Source organism: Hemiscyllium ocellatum, chromosome 14 (genome assembly GCF_020745735.1).
Source record: "Hemiscyllium ocellatum isolate sHemOce1 chromosome 14, sHemOce1.pat.X.cur, whole genome shotgun sequence".
Classification (NCBI taxonomy): Eukaryota; Metazoa; Chordata; class Chondrichthyes; order Orectolobiformes; family Hemiscylliidae; genus Hemiscyllium; species Hemiscyllium ocellatum.
The window spans coordinates 16,253,891-16,273,640 of NC_083414.1; the positions used below are offsets into that span (position 1 = coordinate 16,253,891).

General features: G+C 39.7%; 1 protein-coding gene across 1 annotated transcript in view; it reads right to left on the reverse strand.

Moving 5' to 3' along the window:
• Positions 1-19,750, reverse strand: part of LOC132822263 (guanine nucleotide-binding protein G(i) subunit alpha-2) — a 249,390-nt gene that overhangs the window by 106,719 nt on the left and 122,921 nt on the right. Inside the window, exon 4 of the mRNA XM_060835406.1 lies at positions 15,750-15,910. Within this exon, the coding sequence (XP_060691389.1) occupies positions 15,750-15,910 (161 nt within the window). The remainder of the gene's footprint in view (positions 1-15,749; positions 15,911-19,750) is intronic.

The following is a 19,750-nucleotide window of genomic DNA, read 5'->3' on the forward strand; positions in this document are numbered from 1 at the left end:
CAAGTCCTCTACATTCGTCTGATAGGAGAAAGTGAGGACTGCAGATGCTGGAGATCAGAAAATGCTGCAGATCCTGAAGAAGGGCTCATGCCCAAAACCTCGATTCTCCTGCTCCTTGGATGCTGCCTGACCTGCTGCGCTTTTCCAGTAACACATTTTCAGCTACATTCGTCTGATGCACACAAATGTTGACACAGACGAACGTGCAGCCAAATGAGCTAAACAATTCGAACGTAGGAATAGAACCAAACGCAGCACTAATGCTAATTTAATTCACCTCGACAAAAGCAGACTGCATTAAAACAATTCTCACCTGTGCCCAAGAACAGAGGAACAAATTCAGTCCAGTTATTAGCAGTAGCCAAAATGTGACTAAGGGCGTCTTTAGAAGGAAATGCCAATCTATATATAAAGAGTCATACCCATCAGAAAGTTAGGATAGAAATTTTTTTGAATAGTGATAGTTAGAATTTCATTATTCACAAAATGAAGTGCACCTGCAGCACAATATTTCACCCAATTATACTTTGATGAGGTAGCCATGCAACAACTGCTGCAGAGCATTGTGAGAATTTATCTTCATTTGGTTAATTCAGATCTTTAATTACTTCATTATGCTTATGAGACTTAGAATAGAATTTCCAGAGCAAATTAAAGATCTATGCAACAAGATTTTCGGCAGACAATCCTCTGTATTCAAAGAGATTTCATCTTTCCCACAAACATCCTTTTTTTTCCTGCAAGAATTAGTTAAAAATCTAAGAGGAGGTTTTTTTTAAAACAAAGCAAGAACAGATGCTATTAGTATCCTTGCTTCTTGGCACTGATATCCATGTACCAAGAGCCAGTTTCCAGATGTCCCTTTAGTTCTAGTTGCAAACTTCAGTTTTGTTTCTGCTTTTTATTAGATCAAATCATAAAAGCATTTGGTGAAAAGAAAAAGACTTTTAGCTTACAAAACATTTTCTCCATCCAAAGACAATGAATTATGGACTTTGTCCAAAACATTTTGTATCCTAGAAAAGGTTCAGTAAAACTACTTCCCTCATGTCTAAAAGATAAATCTGACCAAACTCTGGAACAACCATCCAGCCTGATATTCTACATTATGCATCTGTGACCAATAAACCTTTTTGACCTGAAAAGTCTAAGATTGCTACAGGTCATGGTCTCCGCTGTATCTCATGCGCATGACCACTTTCCATCTTTATGATTTGGTGCTGGTGTTCGATTGGGATGTACACAGTTAAAAATCACAACGCCAGGTTATAGACCAACAGGTTTACTTGGAAGCACTAGCTTTCGGAACACTGGTCCTGCATCAGGTGACTGTGTTGATGAAGGAGCAGCGCTCCAAGAGCTAGTGCTTCCAAATAAACCCGTTGGACTAGAACCTGGTGCTCTGTGATTTTAAACTTTCCATCTTTATGACTTTGATTATGGGATTTTCTTTCTGATGTTTGGACTCCCTTTAGGAAGGAATAACATTATACTGCAGGAACAAACAGGTCAAAAAGTTCAAGGGAGGAGGAAGGATAACTGGGATACAACAGGGAATCCCATATATGGGATTGGAATGCATTCTCAGAGGGAAGCTGTGTGGATGTTAATAGCAACAGGCAGGTCGATTAACACAAACTTGGATCTGGGTGGAATGGGATATTGAGAGCTAATTCCAGCCATCAGCTGTGACAGAATTCCCATTTCAGAATGGAATGTTTTGTTCTACTTGACTGATGATTTATTTGCTTGTCTTACTGGAATTATTCTTGCCAGAGACCATTTACTATTTTAACACAGATCACAATTTATTACCTTAACTTTTAGGCACAGGATTACTTCACTCAATGAGTGTATTGATTTCTTAGAGCAGAGTGTTGAAAGAACATGTTAGGTCGCTACACTTACGGACAACTGCCCGAGTCCTCTTGAGGTGTAATGTTCTACAGCACCTGTTTGGCTAAGTGTAGTACAGGAAAACCACTTGCTAGTCTAATTAGAAGATCTTCTTGTCGTTAACATTACTGCATGTTAGCAACTAGGTTACACTGATGTAATAAACGGAGACTTTTGAGGAGGATCAGATGTTGGTTCTCACTCCTTTCAGATCCTAACCCGATCTGCCCATAAATCCACATGACCATACTACAGTCGGTGGTGCTTATGTCTCTCTTCAGTATCATCTCTTTCAGACCCATACACAATGTAAGTGCCCTTCATTAAGAATAAAAAGAATTTTATTTGAAGAGATGCTTTATTTATTCAATTATGTAAATGTTAATATTCTGAATGAAATTCAGTTAATTTATAAGTTTTCACATCCTCCGCTTATTAATTGAAGTAACAAATTTACTTACTTCCTTGAGCATGATCAGCTGCAGATGTAGTTATTTATGCCAACTAAATAAATGGTAGTTATTTATTGCATACGTATAACAAATTAAAGGATTATTTTTATATTAATCTTCCTTTAATTGTGACGTTGCTCACATTTTACAGTCCCAAGCGAAATGTGATGTCCATGCCAAAATTAAAATTTACTGCCAAACTGAAATACAATGTTGGACGTAGAACAGCCGGATCAGTAAGAGTGTGTGGTCCTATGACTGGGGCCACTAATACGATTACCAGATAACAATGACTACTGGCCTAAGGCAAGGTGACACAGTCAAGGTCACCATTGTGGGAAATGCATTTCCAAGGGAGGTTGTCAGCATAACAATGAAGTGTTAAGGTCACCAAATCATTACATCAGGGGTGCCCCAGCCTTTCGCATGGAGCTGAATATCTTAGAACCTAGACTTGCACTAAAGAATTTTAAAACCACATTCAAAAGTTGGTAAAAAAAATGTTGGTCTTCATCTCAAGAGGTTTGAAACACAAAAGTAAACAAATGATGCTTTAGTTATAAAAAGCCTTTAAAGATGCTATATAGAACACTTTTTCGACACATCTAAAAGATACTGTAGCTGAAATATTATATTACGAGAACTGCTTACATCAACATGTCCAGTATTCCTTAGGATGTTGAAGAGTGACCAACTAAAAACGGAACAAAAGTACAGGCCCCTCAGCCCACCACTATACTAACATAGTTCAGCAGGTTTATTTGGAAGCACTAACTTTTAGAGCTGAACTACCTGAAGGAGCAGCGATCCGAAAGCTAGTGCCTCCAAATAAACCTGTGGGACTATAACTTGGTGTTGTGAGATTTTTGTTAAATTTTGTACACCCCAGTCCAACACCAACATCTCCAAATCATGTACTAACATATGATGCCTTTCTAAACTAAAAATCTTTTGCCTCTATCTCTGTTTCTGGTCTATTCATGTGTGTGTCAAGATGACTCTTACACATTGCTACTATATCTGCCTCCACCATCTCCACTGGCAGGGCATTCCAGGCGCTTACCACCCTGTGTGTAAATCGCCTGCCTCTCAAATCTGCTTTCAAACTTTCCTCCTTTTACCTTAAACCTATGCCCGTAGTGAGTGAAGAAGTGAACGGAAAAGACAGACTATCCACACCTCTAACATCTAGTAAACTACTATCAGGTTGCCTTCATAGTTCAAATGAAAACAAAGCAAGTTTGTCCAATATCTCCGTCCAGCTAACATCCTTCAAACCAGGTAACATCCCGGCAAATCATTTTGGCATCTTCTACAAAGCTACCATATCCTTTTGGTGACGGGACAACCAAAATTGTACACAATATTCCAAACATGGTCTGATGTTCTATACGGCTGCAACATGACTTGCTAATTTTTATACTTTATGCTCTGACTGTAAAAGGCAAGCATGCCATATGCCACCCTGACTGCCTTATCCACTTGTGTTGTCACTTTCAGGGAACTACTGACCATCATGCCTAGATTCTTCAGTATGTGGATGCTATTAAGAATTCTGCCATTTACTGTATACTTAAAATATTAAAAAGTGTTGATAATAATGAAGTGTTTCAACATGATAGATGCCGAGAAAATATCTCCTCTGTGGCAGGATGAGGACCGCGGCCACTTAAGAGTGAACCCAGGAAGAGATTTACAGATGAAAGGCAATGAAAATCCGGAACACACTTCCTCATAAGGCTGTGGATGCTGAATTAGTGGTGCTGGAAGTGCACAGCAGTTCAGGCTGCATCCAAGGAGCAGTAAAATTAATGTTTCAGACAAAAGCCCTTCATTAGGAACACAGGCAGAGAGCCTAAAGGGTGGAGAGATAAGTGAGAGGAGGGTGGGGAGAAAGTAGCATAGAGTACAATAGGTGAGTGGGGGAGGGGATGAAGGTAATAGGTCAGGGAGGGGAAGGAGGGTGGAGGATAGGTGGAAAAGAAGATAGGCAGGTAGGACAAGTCATGGGGACAGTGCTGAGCTGGAAGTTTGGAACTGGGGTGAGGTGGGGGAAGGGGAGATGAGGAAACTGGAGATGAGGAAACTGGAAAAGTCCACATTGATGCCTGGGGTTGAAGTGTTCCGAGGCGGAAAATGAGGCGTTCTTCCTCCAGGCGTCTGGTGGTGAGGGAGTGGCGGTGAAGGAGGCCCAGGACCTCCACGTCCTCAGCAGAATGGGAGGGGGAGTTGAAATATTAGGCCACAGGGAGGTGTGGTTGATTGGTGCAGGTGTCCTGGAGATGTTCCCTAAAGCGCTCTGCAAGGAGGCGTCCAGTCTCCCCAATGTAGAGGAGACTGCATCGGAAGCAACGGATACAATAAAGAGTATTGGTGGATGTGCAGGTGAAACGTTGATGGATGTGTAAGGCTCCTTTAGGGCCTTGGATGGAGGTGAGGGAGGAGGTGTGGGCACGGGCTTTGCAATTCTTGCAGTAGCAGGGGAAGGTGCCAGGACGGGAGGGTGGGGGGGGGGGTGCGTGGAACTGACCAGGCAGTCATGGGGAGAACAGTATTTGCAAAAGGCAGAAAGAGGTGCAGAGGGAAATATATCCCTGGTGGTGGGGTCTGTTTGGAGGTGCTGGAAATGTCGGCGGATGATTTGGTTTATGCGAAGGTTGGTAGGGTGGAAGGTGAGCACCAGGGGCGTTTTGTCCTTGTTACGGTTGGAGGAGTGGGGTTTGAGGGCAGACATGCGGGATGTGGACGAGATGCATTGGAGGGCATCTTTAACCACGTGGGAAGGGAAATTGCGGTCTCTAAAGGAGGAGGCCATTGGGTATGTTCTGTGGTGGAACTGGTCCTCCTGGGAGCAGATACGGCGGAGGCATTGGGAATACAGGATGGCATTTTTGCAGGTGGTAGGGTGGGAAGAGGTGTAATCCAGGTAGCTGTGGTAGTCGGTGGGTTTGTAAAAAATGTCGGTATCAAGTCGGTTGTCATTAACAGAGATGGAGAGGTCTAGGAAGGGAAGGGAGGTGTCAGAGATGATCCAGGCAAATTTAAGGTCAGGGTGGAATGTGTTGAAGTAGTTGTGGATGCTGAGTCAATTGAAAACATGAGGCTTTTTTTCCTCCAAAATTAACCCTTCTTACTTCACTTTCAAGAAAGGATTTTTCTTCAGATCTTCCAGTATACTGAGAACCACAATTAGCATACTGAGTTAAACACCAACTTTACTTAATCAAGTAAACACAAAAGGCACGGAAACAGAACAAATCTCTCCTGCATTATGTCCTCCTCAGCAGTGCACATATTGCTAATATTGCTGATTTCTTCCTTTTTTTATATATATCATTCCGAGATACAAAAACTTGCCATTCAAACAATTAATTTACCTTCCCTGGTCAGGTTGCTGCACTGAGGCTCATTACTGCACTATTGCTGGAGAAGCAAGGGACAATATTTTCAGTGGGACTTAAAGAGATTGTCAGCAATGGGCACAGACGTCAGTCATAGCAGTCTACATAAAACAGGCTTATGTAAATGAACATTGCTGTTATTGGAGCTGCAGTTATTTCCAGAACTCTGTAGAAAGTTGAATGGTGAGTCTGCTTCACCATTCAATACGATCATGGCCAATCCTCAATCTCAATGCTATATTCCCTCTTCCTGTCCATATCACTTTGATGCTTTTAAAATCTCAATGTTTATCTATTTCTGGAATGCATTCAGAGACTTGGTCTCCGCAACCTTCTGCGGTTGAGAATTCCAAAGACTCACTATTCTTTGAGTGGATAATTTCCCCATAGTCTTAAATGGGCTACTCTGTATCCTGAAATTGTGTCCCCTAATTCTACACTCCACAACCAGGGAAAACATCCTTCCTGCATCTACTGTCCAGCTCTGTTAGAATTTTATATGTTTCAATCTGATCTCCACTGATCAAACACTCTAGAGAATACAGGCCCAGTCAAACGAATTTTTCCTCAGAGGAGAGTCCTGACATCCCCAGTACCAGACAACTAGAACGTCACTGTACTCCCTTTATGGCAAATATATCATTACTTGGGGAAGGAAACCAAAAAAACTGCCTGCAATGCACCAGAGGTGGCCTCACCAAGGCCCTGTAAAACTGCCCTGACACAACCTAACCTCAGATTTAACTGTGTGTGATGTTCTGCTAAACTTCTCTGAAGTGTAACCCCTCAAATCCAGGCACAGCAGTGCATTTTTTATAACTCTGCCTGCTTCTGCAATTTTGAAATGCTCTTCATAGGTCTGAAATTCCTTAGACTTTCCTTCATTGTTCGTAGAATCCACCCTTTCACTCTCCACCCAAGTTTGGATGCACTCACATTCTCTGTCTCTGTCTCTCTCTCTCAGGGAATTCATGTGACAGGAAACCTAACCTATCTGACTTCCCGCAAACATTTGGAACAAAATTCCATCTTATCCCTCTGGATGACTGGACCTCCAGCAGCTAATCTACTCAACATGAAACTTGTGTTTCTCAAGCACCTTTACTGTCATAAACTATTCCAATCACTTTCACAGTGGCACTAACAAAATATAGCATGAAGCCACAAAAACCTAGTCAAAGTAGGTGCTTATAGGGAACTTTTCTTTCTCCAGAGGCTCCTTAAGCTGGAAACTGGCCAATCAATACCATCAGGTATTGTTTTTAGGTATTATTAGAAGAAAGTTCAGAACTGGCTCATTTAGTTTTTTTTCTTGAAATTGGTCATCCCCTTTGCTTTTCTTCAGACAGTGTAACATGGTTTAGAAGACATCTGGGTGATTAACTGCTGCTCTATTACATTCCATCTCTTTCCTTCAGGTCTCTGAGGTTAAGTGCAGCCCTCTACAATTCAGGATGAAAGATAGCTAATCTTTGAGTGATGGAAGCATTTGTTAGGTTTCATTTTTCAATAGCACTGTTTGTAGTGCAGCGTGATCTGATCAAAGAAGTGTGGTGATTTCCTATCCTTATCACCACTACTTTAATCATTATTAAAGCTTTAATGGAAAGAACTATTGAACCATTTATCACTTTCCTGCCTCATTAACCACTTAATCATGGGCATAATTATATTATACATTAAACATCAGGCTGAATTATTAATGAGTTTTAGCAATTAATGGAGAATTGGTTACAACCTCTGAAAACACAAGAAAAGCAGAGAGAGAGAAAAAAGTGCACCTCAGATGGGTCTCAAGTAGCGACCCTGTAGTCAGGGAAACAAAGATAGAGCCACCACAATTACACTGTGGACCAAATTCCTGATTTCTGACCATATCACCAAAGTCAAACAAGTGTCTTCACGATAAAATAGGAATCACACAGAAGTCAACAGCAATATTCACACCTTCCAACCAATTACTGTAATGGGCCATTATCTACGGCTTGGCGAATCAGGAAAACCTCATTCACTTTGATGCAAAATAAAACTGGTAGCTCAATTAAAAAATAGTGTGCACATGTACAACTCATGCATGAGCGATTACAACAAAGGCTAATGTTGTGGTGTAATCAGGCTACAAGGCCTGTTTAAATCCTCCTACGTGTTACTTTATTCAGGAAATTGGAGTAGGCATTGCACACTGCAAGTCTGTTCCACTATTTATCTGGATCATGGTTAATCAGATTCTATTTCCCTTAACAATCTAGGCCAGCAAAAAAAAATCCATCATATTTGGACTTGAATTCAACTGAAGCTGGCCGTTAGAGAGCGTGTGCCTATAGTACTATCACCAGAAGTGTTTCCCAATTTCTCTCGAATGGCTTGAATCAATCAGCAAACTCCTCACCTAACCCATTAATTAATTTAAAAAACTTCAGATACATCAATTTAATCTCCCTTTAACCTTCTGTATTGTATGGAGTACAAGCATGGTTTACGTTATTTGCTTTTTATCATCAACCCTTTGGAACCCTGCAAACATTTTGGTGAATCCGACTTGCACTCTATCAAAGGACAACATATTCTGAACTGTGACATCCAGACATGATCTAAATAAGGTTTTGTACAGCTGTAGAAGAGACATTTTTATACTCTAGTCTTCTAAGTTCAAAGACGAACATTAACCTTTTTTTTGTGGCTGATGATAAGTGATCTGCGTACATGACCCCCTAAATTGATTTAGATTGCCACCACGTCTTTTTTCCCAAATGGTGAAAAACCAAAATTCAACTTGACTTCATGGTGGAAGGGAAGGCTTTTCTGACTGAAAATTCAGCATGTTTTTCTTCATAAAAACAGCACAAAGAGGAATCTAACAATTCAGGACATTAGAGTTTATTTTCTTCAGTCAATCTCAATATTTATTGCTATGTCATGGTGACATTTGACTTGGAAGCAAATGTTGAGTCGACTGTGTTCCCATACACCTTATCTAATTTTAAGACTCAAACAAAAACAAATTGCTAGAAAGGCACACCAGGTCCGGTAGTAACTGTGGAGATATCAGAGTTAACGTTTTGGGTCCAATTACCCTTTCTCAGAACAATAAGACAATAAGATAAAGAAACAGTAAAAAGCTACTCGCCTTTTAACTAGATCACAACTGATCAGTTAATCCTCAACTCCATTTTCTTGTCTTTTCCCTTTTTTAAAAAGGCCCGATTCCCTTACTGATCAAAACTGTCGACTCTGGCTTTTCTTTTACTCAATAAAACAGCTTCAACAGCTGCTCAATCATTTAAAACTCAAAAAAGACTGCATCAACACTGTATCAATGTCCATGGAACAATTTGCACTTCAATGAACAGTGACAGTGTGTTAGAACAGCAACCGAAGATATTTAATTGGGATTGGTTGAAAATTTAAACATTTTCCTCTAACTTGAGTATCCTGGAAAGTAGTTTGGCTAGCCTGAAAAATACATCCATTTGTCAAATGTGTAATTTTAAACATTGGAAGATATAGGAAAAAAAAGGTGTAATTTCAACAAACAAAATCAAAGTAATTGAGAGATACATTATTTCTAGTTCAGGATCCCTGCACGATGGTAGCAGAAGTACAAGAGATTTTATCTGCTGGCACGTGGTACAAAATGTGATAAGTAGTCAGTCAGCAGCAATACTGAAGAGCAACTGGGCTGGATTTTCCAAGGAATAGCAATCTCACATACTTCCATCCTGATAGTTCTACACTCTGATGGAGCTTGTCAGAGGAAAACAAAACACGCTCCCCTTTCCATAATAGTTAGCTGCCATGTTCTGAACTGTACATGTTAAACCATAAGTATACAAGGTAAACATGACATTAGAGTGTCAGAAGGGTAGGTCAGGGTGAATGGGAGAACAGAGTCCAATAAGGGCCTGGCCAGATTGGCTCAGAGTCTGTAATTGGGATGTGCCCAGAGGTAAGTATGGGGTCAGTTAAGCAGTTACTCAATAGACTAATAGATCAACTTTCCTATTTTAATCCAAAGTCTCTAATATAAATAGTGTTCAGAAATTAGTTGTCCAGCAGAACATTCAATTTCCTGAGAATTCCTTCCTGGGTTCCCATGCATAACTACCACCCATGCTGCCGTAATAACTGTTTTTTTTCAGCAGAAACTTCAAGCCAGTAAGTTTCTAATAGATCACTGAATTTAAATCTAAATCACAATGCAGTCATTTATCACCAGCAGCCTAAGCTTCTACAAATATATACCTGAAAACCAATTAGCAGCAAGAACTTCCAAATCATTGTTTGTGTTAAGTTAATTTTTCTTATGTTCATTCACAGTGTCATTAAAGCAGTAAGAGGGTCAGTTAGCTCAGCTGTGGAATGGCTGGTTTTGCAATACAGAGCAATGCCAACAGTTTGGTCTCAATTACCACACCAACTGAGGTTACCATGAAGGGCTCTCCTCCTTAGTCGCCCCTCTTGCCAGAGGCATGCTGACCCTTGGGTTAAACCACGACCAGGTGTGTCTCATTCTCATGAGAAGTGGCCCTATGGTCTGGTCAGACTATGGCAACTTTACCTGTAAGGCTGTAAACATCAAGGTTCCTCAGATAAAAAGACAAAATTCAATGTATATTTAGTAATTTATTCACTAAATTAAAATTCAATTTAAAACAGCCCAATAACACAAGAATAATGAATACTGTCCTTTGTATAAATGATTAATTAAATCATTACAGACACTCAAAGTCATTTTGTTCTAATATAACAATCTTAAGCAATAAGCCTCAATCCTTGTATAAGGATAGGACCCTTCCCATGAAGATAGAGAATAGCCTCCTATGAACTAAACATGCTCAAGTCAGTTAAGAAATACACAAGAGTGGTCTGTCAAAGGTGATGCCATTGAGTGTCAAAAGGTGATGGTTAGATCCTCTTGTTGTGATGCTCTGAACTTGTGTGGTGCAAATGTTAGATACCATATGTCAGCACAAGCCTGGATGTTGTCCAGATCTTGTTGTATTTGGCTGTCGACAGTGTCAGTGTCTGAGGGGTTCACTAATGCTGCTGAATATTGTGCAATCAAAGATCCTCATTTATGACCTAATGACAGAGGGAAGGTCACTGATGAAGCAGCTGAAATAATTACTGCACAAGAGCTTGGGGAGGGTCCCAGGTTAGGCATCAGCTGCATGTCAAATAAACTAATCCCAGTAGCACAATAATAGAGGAAGGAGATGACTGAAGGGCACTGTACATGAAGAGGTGTACAACATGAGGATTGTTGGCTGCTGCAACTGCCTGTTAATGCTCACTAGGAAAGCTCATCCTTATCTTGAGCAATGTGAAACTTGGTGATATTTTATTCATGAATGGAAACACATTTACGAAAGAAGCAAATCTGTTACTTGGGGTATAGATTGGATTTGTTTTGATTTATTGTAGTCATGTGTACCCAAGTACAGTGAAAAGCTTCATTTGTGAGCAGTACAGACAGGTCATAGCAAGCAAGGACAGAGGTCACATGGTGTTTCAACAATGGGTGAGGCGTACAGGTTACAGCTGTACAGGAGGTACATGAAGCAAGATCAATATTAACAAGATCAACTTTATTTTAAAGTTAGAGAGTTCATTCATCAGTCTAATAATGATGTGGAGGTGCTGGTGTTGAACTGGAGTGGACAAGGTCAGAAGTTACACAACTCCAAAACCTTGTGATTTCAAATAAACTTAAGAAAATCACAACACCAGGTTATAGTCCAACAGGTTTATTTGGAAGCACTAGCTTTCGGAGCACGATTCCTTCATGAGGCGTTTGTGGAATGTAAGATCGTAGGACACAGAATTTATAGCAGAAGTTTACAGTGTGACATAACTGAAATTATATATTGAAAAGACCTAGATTGTTTGTAAAGTCTCTCATCTTTTAAATGGGCATGTTGGCTTCAGTTCTTTCAGTAACTTTCTTCAGTAACTTTCTTAAAGTTACATTCTCAAGTGAACTTTAACAATAGGTGCCATGTCCATTCTAAAAGACGAGAGACTTAAATAATCCAGGTCTTTTTCAATTTATAATTTCAGTTGCATCACACTGTAAACTTCTGCTATAAATTCTGTGTCCTACAATCTTAAACTCCATAACCACCTGATGAAGGAGCGGAAGCACGAGCTTTCGGAGCTCTAAATAAGCCTGTTGGGACTATAACCTGGTGTTGTGTGATTTTTAAAAATTTTGTACACCCCAGACCAACACGAGCACCTCCAAATCAAGTAAACCTGCTGGACTATAACCTGGTGTCCTGAACGTCTGACCCAGTCGAATAATGGCAGGAAAGATGCCATTCTTGAACCCAATGGTGAGTGTCCAAGCTTCTGTTTCTTCTGCCTGATGGAAGAGGTTATTAGGTGAGCTTTACTGGGGTGGGAGGGGTCTTTGATGATGATGGCAACCTTTCTGCAGCAGGAGGAATTCTAGATGGAGTCCATGGATGGGAGGTTGGCTTCCATGATGGTCTGGGCTGAGCTCTCAACTTTCTGTACTTTCCTATAAGCAAGAAGCTAATGTTTTGTAACAGCTACTAATTTTATTAGTGTGGGGGATTGATACATTTTTGACTGGCTACATCAGCTCGAGAAATACAGGAGGCAGCAATCCTCATGATAAACAGAAACATGTCCATCAATACCACAGACTTGACAATGCCAGCAGCCCTCAATCCTTAAAAATCACATCGGCCCAACTTGGGAGGGAACAGTGTGTGCAGTGATTTGAATTGGCTTTCTGTCAGATTGGAATGTTGTAAATGTTAATGTGGGAGATCGCAGGCTCAGATAGTGAAGATTATTTTAAATTAGAAGCACATATCTTTTGCATAAAACTGCACACAGCAAGTTTCAGACAACTATATAAGGTAGAAACAAAAGGAGTTCTTTTCAGGCCATGTCTGAAATGCCAAAAGACAAACAGTATCTAAAACACAAAAAGATCACATGCAAGGGTGCTTGAGGTAGTACAACTGGCCAGGATATATACTATGCCTCCTCTTGATAAATAGAACTGTCCACAGTGTTATCAGGAAACCACTTCACATTCAATGCATTACTCTACAATCATCTAGCCATTATGCTTTTCTTATAAAATAGTTAAGAAATGGTTACATTTCAATGACATTTGAACTTGTTAAATGAACAAGTGTCCTATTCTGGTACAACGAGAATAAATTACTGAATTACAGTGATCCATCAAGGCTCAACATATTTACAGTAAAAAGGCAACACTGTTTGGTTTAAACATTCATTAACTTATATTCCCTGTGCTATCAATGTTAATCTCATGAGAGACTGAACCTCAACGCATTCACAAAACAAACTGCCAGTAAAATTCACCCTTAAGAAAGTGAATGAATTAAACTAAATAGATGTGATAGTCGAGAGAGATCAGAATGAAATAAGCATGAACAAGCTCAATCTATGCTCAGTGATTGGAAGTGTCCTCTAATTTAGCAAACATATTCCTTCGTCTGAGTGCAGGCTAGCTACAGGTGACATTTTATATCAAGAAAAACATGTAGCATACTTTAGTGGAAAAATAGTTGAGCAAAACCATGCTGAATCTCATCCCTCCTTATTCCCCTTCACAGAAAGGGACCAATTTGCAATCTATGAACTATGAAAGTATCTCAACACACAGACCTATTTTATACTCTATTGCTTCTTATAATGCAATTATTTCTCTCAGTCAGGATACCAATCTACCATTGCTGGAAACATGCTCTGTACACTACCTGTTCCAAGTATTTTGATCTTAATTTTGAAGGTCAACTTGAGTGCTGTTTGCAGATTTAATGTACTACCCCTAAATCAGAATATTAATCCCCCAGCCAGGCTTTCTCCCCGCTGTGGGGAAGTGTGTTAAGTGGGAGTGAAATTCAGTAATCTACTCGCAGTAAATGAGAGTCATACCAGGCCCGATGGAGAGTGTTACACACATATTCAAGTATGGGAGAGGTGAGGGCTGAGCCCGGTTTACAACCAAGTTCAATGGATTGCACTCTGCATTATAAACCACAACTGTTACTGTTGAGTTAACACTATATACATGGTTAAAAATCACAACACCAGGTCATAATCCAACAGGCTTATTTGGAAGCACTAGCTTTGGAACTCTGCTCCTTCATCAATACAACCATCTGATGAAGGAGCAGCAGTCAGAAGACTAGTGCTTCCAAATAAACCTGTTGGATTATGACCTGGAGTTGAGATTTTTTTACTTCGTACATCCCCAGTCCAACACCATCACCTCCAAATCATGACTATATACATGTTCACACAGTGAGCACACTTAGTTCAAGACTTTGTGCCTAAACTTAGCCTAAACTAAGTTGATTGTGATATGGTTGGGCCTATGAGATGCACCTTAGTCAGCAGTGCACATCGAAAATCTGTTCCTTTTAACATAGGTTAGGTTTGAGGCTGCAGTGTCCTGGAATAGTCCTGGTGGAACAAGAATCTCAGGGAGTCCCTCTCCCACTGCAACTCCCAGGTCATTTCCTCTGCCCTGAAGCCCTTCAACCATGTCCTGAAACAAACTCGCCACCTATCCACTCCACCCTCCCTCCGCCCCTGACCTATCACCTTCATCCCTTCCCCCACTCACCTATTGTACTCTTTGCTACTTTCTCCCCACCCCCACCCTCCTCTAGCTTATCTCTCCATGCTTCAGGCTCTCTGCCTGTATTCCTGATGAAGGGCTTTTGCCCGAAGCGTCGATTTTACTGTTCCTCAGATGCTGCCTGAACTGCTGCGCTCTTCCAGCGCCACTAATCCAGATAATGCTCCAGTTGTTAAGATCTAATCATAATCCTTGCCTGTGCAATCTTTCTTGAAGTTTTTTTTTGAAAATAAGCTTCAACTACACCTGCAGTAGAAACATTACATTGACTGGCACTGTAACTACAGTTGGAAACTACGAAAGCATCAATTTTACATTAACTTAATTAATTCAGGTTTTATACATTGAGAAATTAATTAACCAAATAGTAGAGGTCTCCAGTTCAGGAAGGAAAATAAATTACATTTGAGTATACATGCCATCTATCAAAAGTATAATGTAATCATCAAAAGAAGCATCACTATCCAAATTCCTTCTCACATTTCGAATCATTGTACAATTGTAGCTAGTCCTTAAGTTTACACTCCATTGTAGCATTTTCCTTAAAGCACGGCATTCTGTGCTTTCAGTCGGTCATTGATATCTTAGAACAGTAACCTGAAATATGCAGCATTATTATTAACAATTTCCTGGGGAGAGTTCCAAATCGCACACATTTGATTCTGATCTGCCTCGATGCTCACATCCAATTGTTTCAGTTTAATTCATCCACTTTCTTGAGGATGCATTTTGTCAGCAGTCTGCTTTTTTGACTTGTGTGCAAGATTCATTCTCTCAGGAGCTGAGCATGGATATAACAGGGTATACAAGTGACTGAATTTTTAAAACAAACAACAACCTTTTCTTATTACCTGAAGTATTTTGAGTTTTGAATTTCAAAAAAATATATACTGAATATCTATTCCTTAACAGCAACTGAATCTAATTTCCCAAGAGATTATGACCATTATCCAGAAGAATGTTGGTATATCTGTTCTAATTATAAATATTAGAACATATAACAAAACCAAAAAAACAGATTTAGTTACTTTAAGGATTGTATAGTGTACATTCAGACAGACTGAAAAGACATTTGAGTAATGAGGTGAAATTAAATGCAATCTCCCATCACTCCCCCAAACACACCCCACCAAAAAGGATGTCAAGATGGACTACATTAGGAGCAAGGAAAATTCACAACACAACTCAAACAACACAATATTGGACATGTTGTTTTGAATGTGACTTAAGTTACCTCAAATATCAAATGTAGTCACGTAACAGATATAATCTGCTATTCATTACTTTCAGCTGAGCAACTAAATGAAATGGAGGCAGTAATAGGGAGAAGGAAAATACTTTGAGACTTACTAAGCAGCAGAATCGTTGAGTTGGTATTCCCTAGATCGACCGAAACAAGCCTGAACCCCAGCGTCACTCCAGAGCCTTCGGATCACATTTGCTAGGTCTTCGGGCAAGATGCCCTGCTCCTCAGCCGTACCAGACAATGCAAACAATTGGCGCGCATCATCCTGAAGAACAAGCACAGCAACACGTGTTAAAATATTCTAGTAATGGTCACCATCACAGTCTTCTCCCGTTTGAGACAGCTCTTTCCCTCTCCTACTCCCCCCACCATATGGTAGATCTGTCATGATCATCATCCAGTGATGACTTTTAACATGGTATATTGTTGGTAAATACCACTCAACGTTAAGTATCCCAGATTCAAATGTAGCATAATCGAAGAATAAAGTTTCCTCTAATGTAAAAACAGTAGTTCAACCCCAAGGAATTAACGCTTCTTGCAACAGCATAGGTTGCCTACATTCAAACATTGAAGATTCAATAAGCGAGAGAGAGAAAGTTCCAATGTGTCACTCTGGGTCGATGTCTTGTGATGTCTGGTAACATTAATGTGGACACCTGGGCACTGGCTGCAGTCAAGAGATTGGTAATTGTTTTAGATATTAAAGGCATTAAGAGGTATGGAAAGAAAGTGGGAATTTGTCATGGAGAGAGAGAATAAGGCATGTGCATATCGAATGGTGGAGCAGGGTTGAAGGGCCAAATGGTCTACTCCTGCTCCTGTTTCCAACCAACTGTACCAAGAAAGCATCAACCTCCATCAGGATCACTTTACAGTCTAAGATCGTAAAATTAGGGGATTTTGATTGCTTCCAGTTCCTGAAAGTACAAAACGGTAACTTGAGATTACACAATTCCCCAAACGATCAAAGGAAATCAAGAAGCTAAATTCTAATTCTAAAACATGCTAACCATATTTCTCTAATGCTTTAACAATATTTCAGAAACTGATAAGCAGCCAGGATTTAACTTCGTTATATTTCAAAACTGGAATTCTGGTTCTTTGACTTGTCAAGTTTCCCACTGTCACACCTGAAAGTCAAATATTTTATTTCTGAAATACTCGTAAAAATCCTGAAGCTGGCAGTAATTGTGTGTGCATTGAACTAGTCCACATGGTTCTAATTTTATAAATGATTGCTCTGCAAGTGTTTCAGCAAATAACGTATACAGGCATATTCCTCCTTACCAGACTCAAACAATGGCACATTGTCATTTATACATCATTAATCATCTTCAGAATAGGTAATCACAACCGTACCAAACTGAATAGAAAGACGTAATTCATTCTGAATAGTTCAATCCTCAAGCATTTATAGGAAGTGTTATGGATAATACAAAAAGAACCTAACTTCAGTTCCTAAGGATTTCAATAAGAATATTGTTCAGTTAGAATGAAGAACCAAGGATCATGATCTTGTCATCCAGACAAAGCATATAAATTAGCTCCATCTACAGCAGCAGTGTAATGCTGCACAGGAAACAACACAAGTGGAAAGGTCGGAAATACTCAAAGCAGATGGAAGGTTTAAGTGGTCAGCATTCAATATGGCTAACTGCAAAATGGTCAATATGCTTCTCCTTATGAATCTTTCATATTCCAGCTTCTGGCCAGCTACATGCCTCTGTTTTCCTTTTGACTAACTTATTATTTCTTCAGTAGGTGAGAAAATTACTTGAAGTGGTTTAAAAAGGATGCCAGGAATGAAATAAAGTTCTTTCAAGCTACTGGATTTTTAAAAAAATCTCACACTAAGTTTTTTTTGAAAAAAACCATACATGCTTCATCCATAATTCTTTTGGTGTGTTCAGTGAAAGGGGAAAGAGATATAGACCAAGTGTCTGAGTGAAAACCATTAATGTCATAACCATACCACAATCTTATTAAATAAAATCACAATTCAACCTCTAAGTTACCATTCATTCCAACAAGAGAGAATAAAGCTCAGTTTTCATCAGACCCTGAACCAATAACCTGCATCATGTAGAGCATTAAAATTGGTCAAGATGTTTCTTCCATCAACGAAATACGATCAAAAACAGTGCTGAGACCACCACAGTTTCTCATTTACTGGACTGTCCTGGACTGTAAAGAATTTGTTGATGGTACCAAACTGGAATAGGTCACAGATACAGAAAACAAATTGTATCAATATAATATACGAACAGATACAGGGTAGATGATTTTTCAATGCAGGCAAGAGCAAAGTGCCGGATGTAGAAAGGAAAAGCAAACAACATGCATTTTGTCAATGCTGTTGACAGACTAAACCATAAGAAATAAGAACAGGGTAGGCTGTTCAGCCCCTCAAATCCTCAACAGGATCATGGCTAAACTGACATTCCGAACGCCCACTTTCTTAAGTAAGCCGTGCTTCCCAGCTGATCAAGAATCTCTCAGCCAAAATATTCACAGGACTGTGCCACCACATCTTTTGGCAAGGAGTTCCAAAGACATTCAACCCTATGAGAGAAGAAATTCCTCCTCCTCTCAGCCTTAAATTGACATCCTTTTATTCTGAGTCTATGCCCTCTGGTTCTAGATTCTCCCATGAGGGGAAACATCCTCTCAACAGTTACCTGGTCAAGCACCTGAAGAATCTGTATATTTCAATGAGGTCACCTCTCTTTCTTCTAAACTTCAGTGTGTAGAGCCCCTATCTGTTTAGGTTTTGCCGAGAAGACAATCCCTCCATACCAGGGACCATCTGAGTGACAACAAGGGAAACTGGCAGCGTCATGGGGCTAGTAACTAGAGATCCTTTTGAGGTGGGCGGGGCAGATTCGAATCTTATCACAGCAAATGGTGAAATTTAATGGTGACCATGAACTATTATTCATTGTCATAAAAGCTTCTGTGGTAAACAACATTCTTTAGGGAAGGAAATTGTCTCTCTGGCCTACATGCCATTCCACACTCACAGTAATCTGGTTTTCTTGTAACTGCTGTTTGAAATGGTTTTGCAAACCATCCAATTCAAAGCACAATAAGGGATAGGCGAACAACTGACGTTCATCTCTCAAAATATGAAATTAGACTGTGTGACAAGGGAATTTCAGCCTGGATGTTCAAAACTGAAATAAGGAAGGAGAAAAGATAGGTTAAAACAGAAAGCATTCCCACCGTTGGAATGAAAGGAAACAAATACAAACAAAACTCAAAAGGCATATTAAAACTAATAAAGGTTTTCTTCCTTCAGATATTGACTATAGGATTGGATTCCTGAACAGAATAGCTAAGAATAAAATCCTGGCATCATTTCAGACTGTATGCTTCAACTGTGGAGAAGGGATGTGGCTGCACAGATGAGGCCAAGATGGTCTGAATGACTGGAGTCAGTGTAATTATAGAGTGAAGTCTTGCAATTGTGACTTCATACACCTGAGAGGAATTTCCACATTGGGGCAAGAGGCACAAGGACTGCTGATCACTTTAACTAACAGCTGCAAAGGACACAAATATGCTTCTTAATTTTTTTTCCCCAATAACAGTTTGCCACCAGAGTGAATTGAGTAATCTCTGCGTCATCAAGAATTTCAGAACCATCTGTACCTTATGCAAGATTCAGTCATCAGGCATTCATTGAATCACAGTAAAACACTAACTAGTTCTCACCTAAATTCATATTTACTCAGGTTAATTGCCAAAAGCTGATAATTTCAGAGTGTCCAGCACAACGACAGGTATCTTTGTTTATTCCTTCAAATTATTTGCAAGTTGTCAATGATGTAATGGAACAGTTTAGATTTGAATAACAGCTAGAAATCAGATGCAAAAATCTAGAAGTTGAAAAAATTAATTCATTAAATTATTTTATCTCAACCCTAAAATTTGAAAGAAATTGTGAAAAAAATATTGAGGGGTTCATTTCACCCTAGGGCTGAGCCGTAAGTATTCAAGTTGAAATGTTAACATTAGGGGGCATGTACTTAAGGTAGGGGAAATTTCTTTTGCACAGAGTGGCAGGAATCTGGAACATCTTGCTGGGGTGGTGATGGAAACA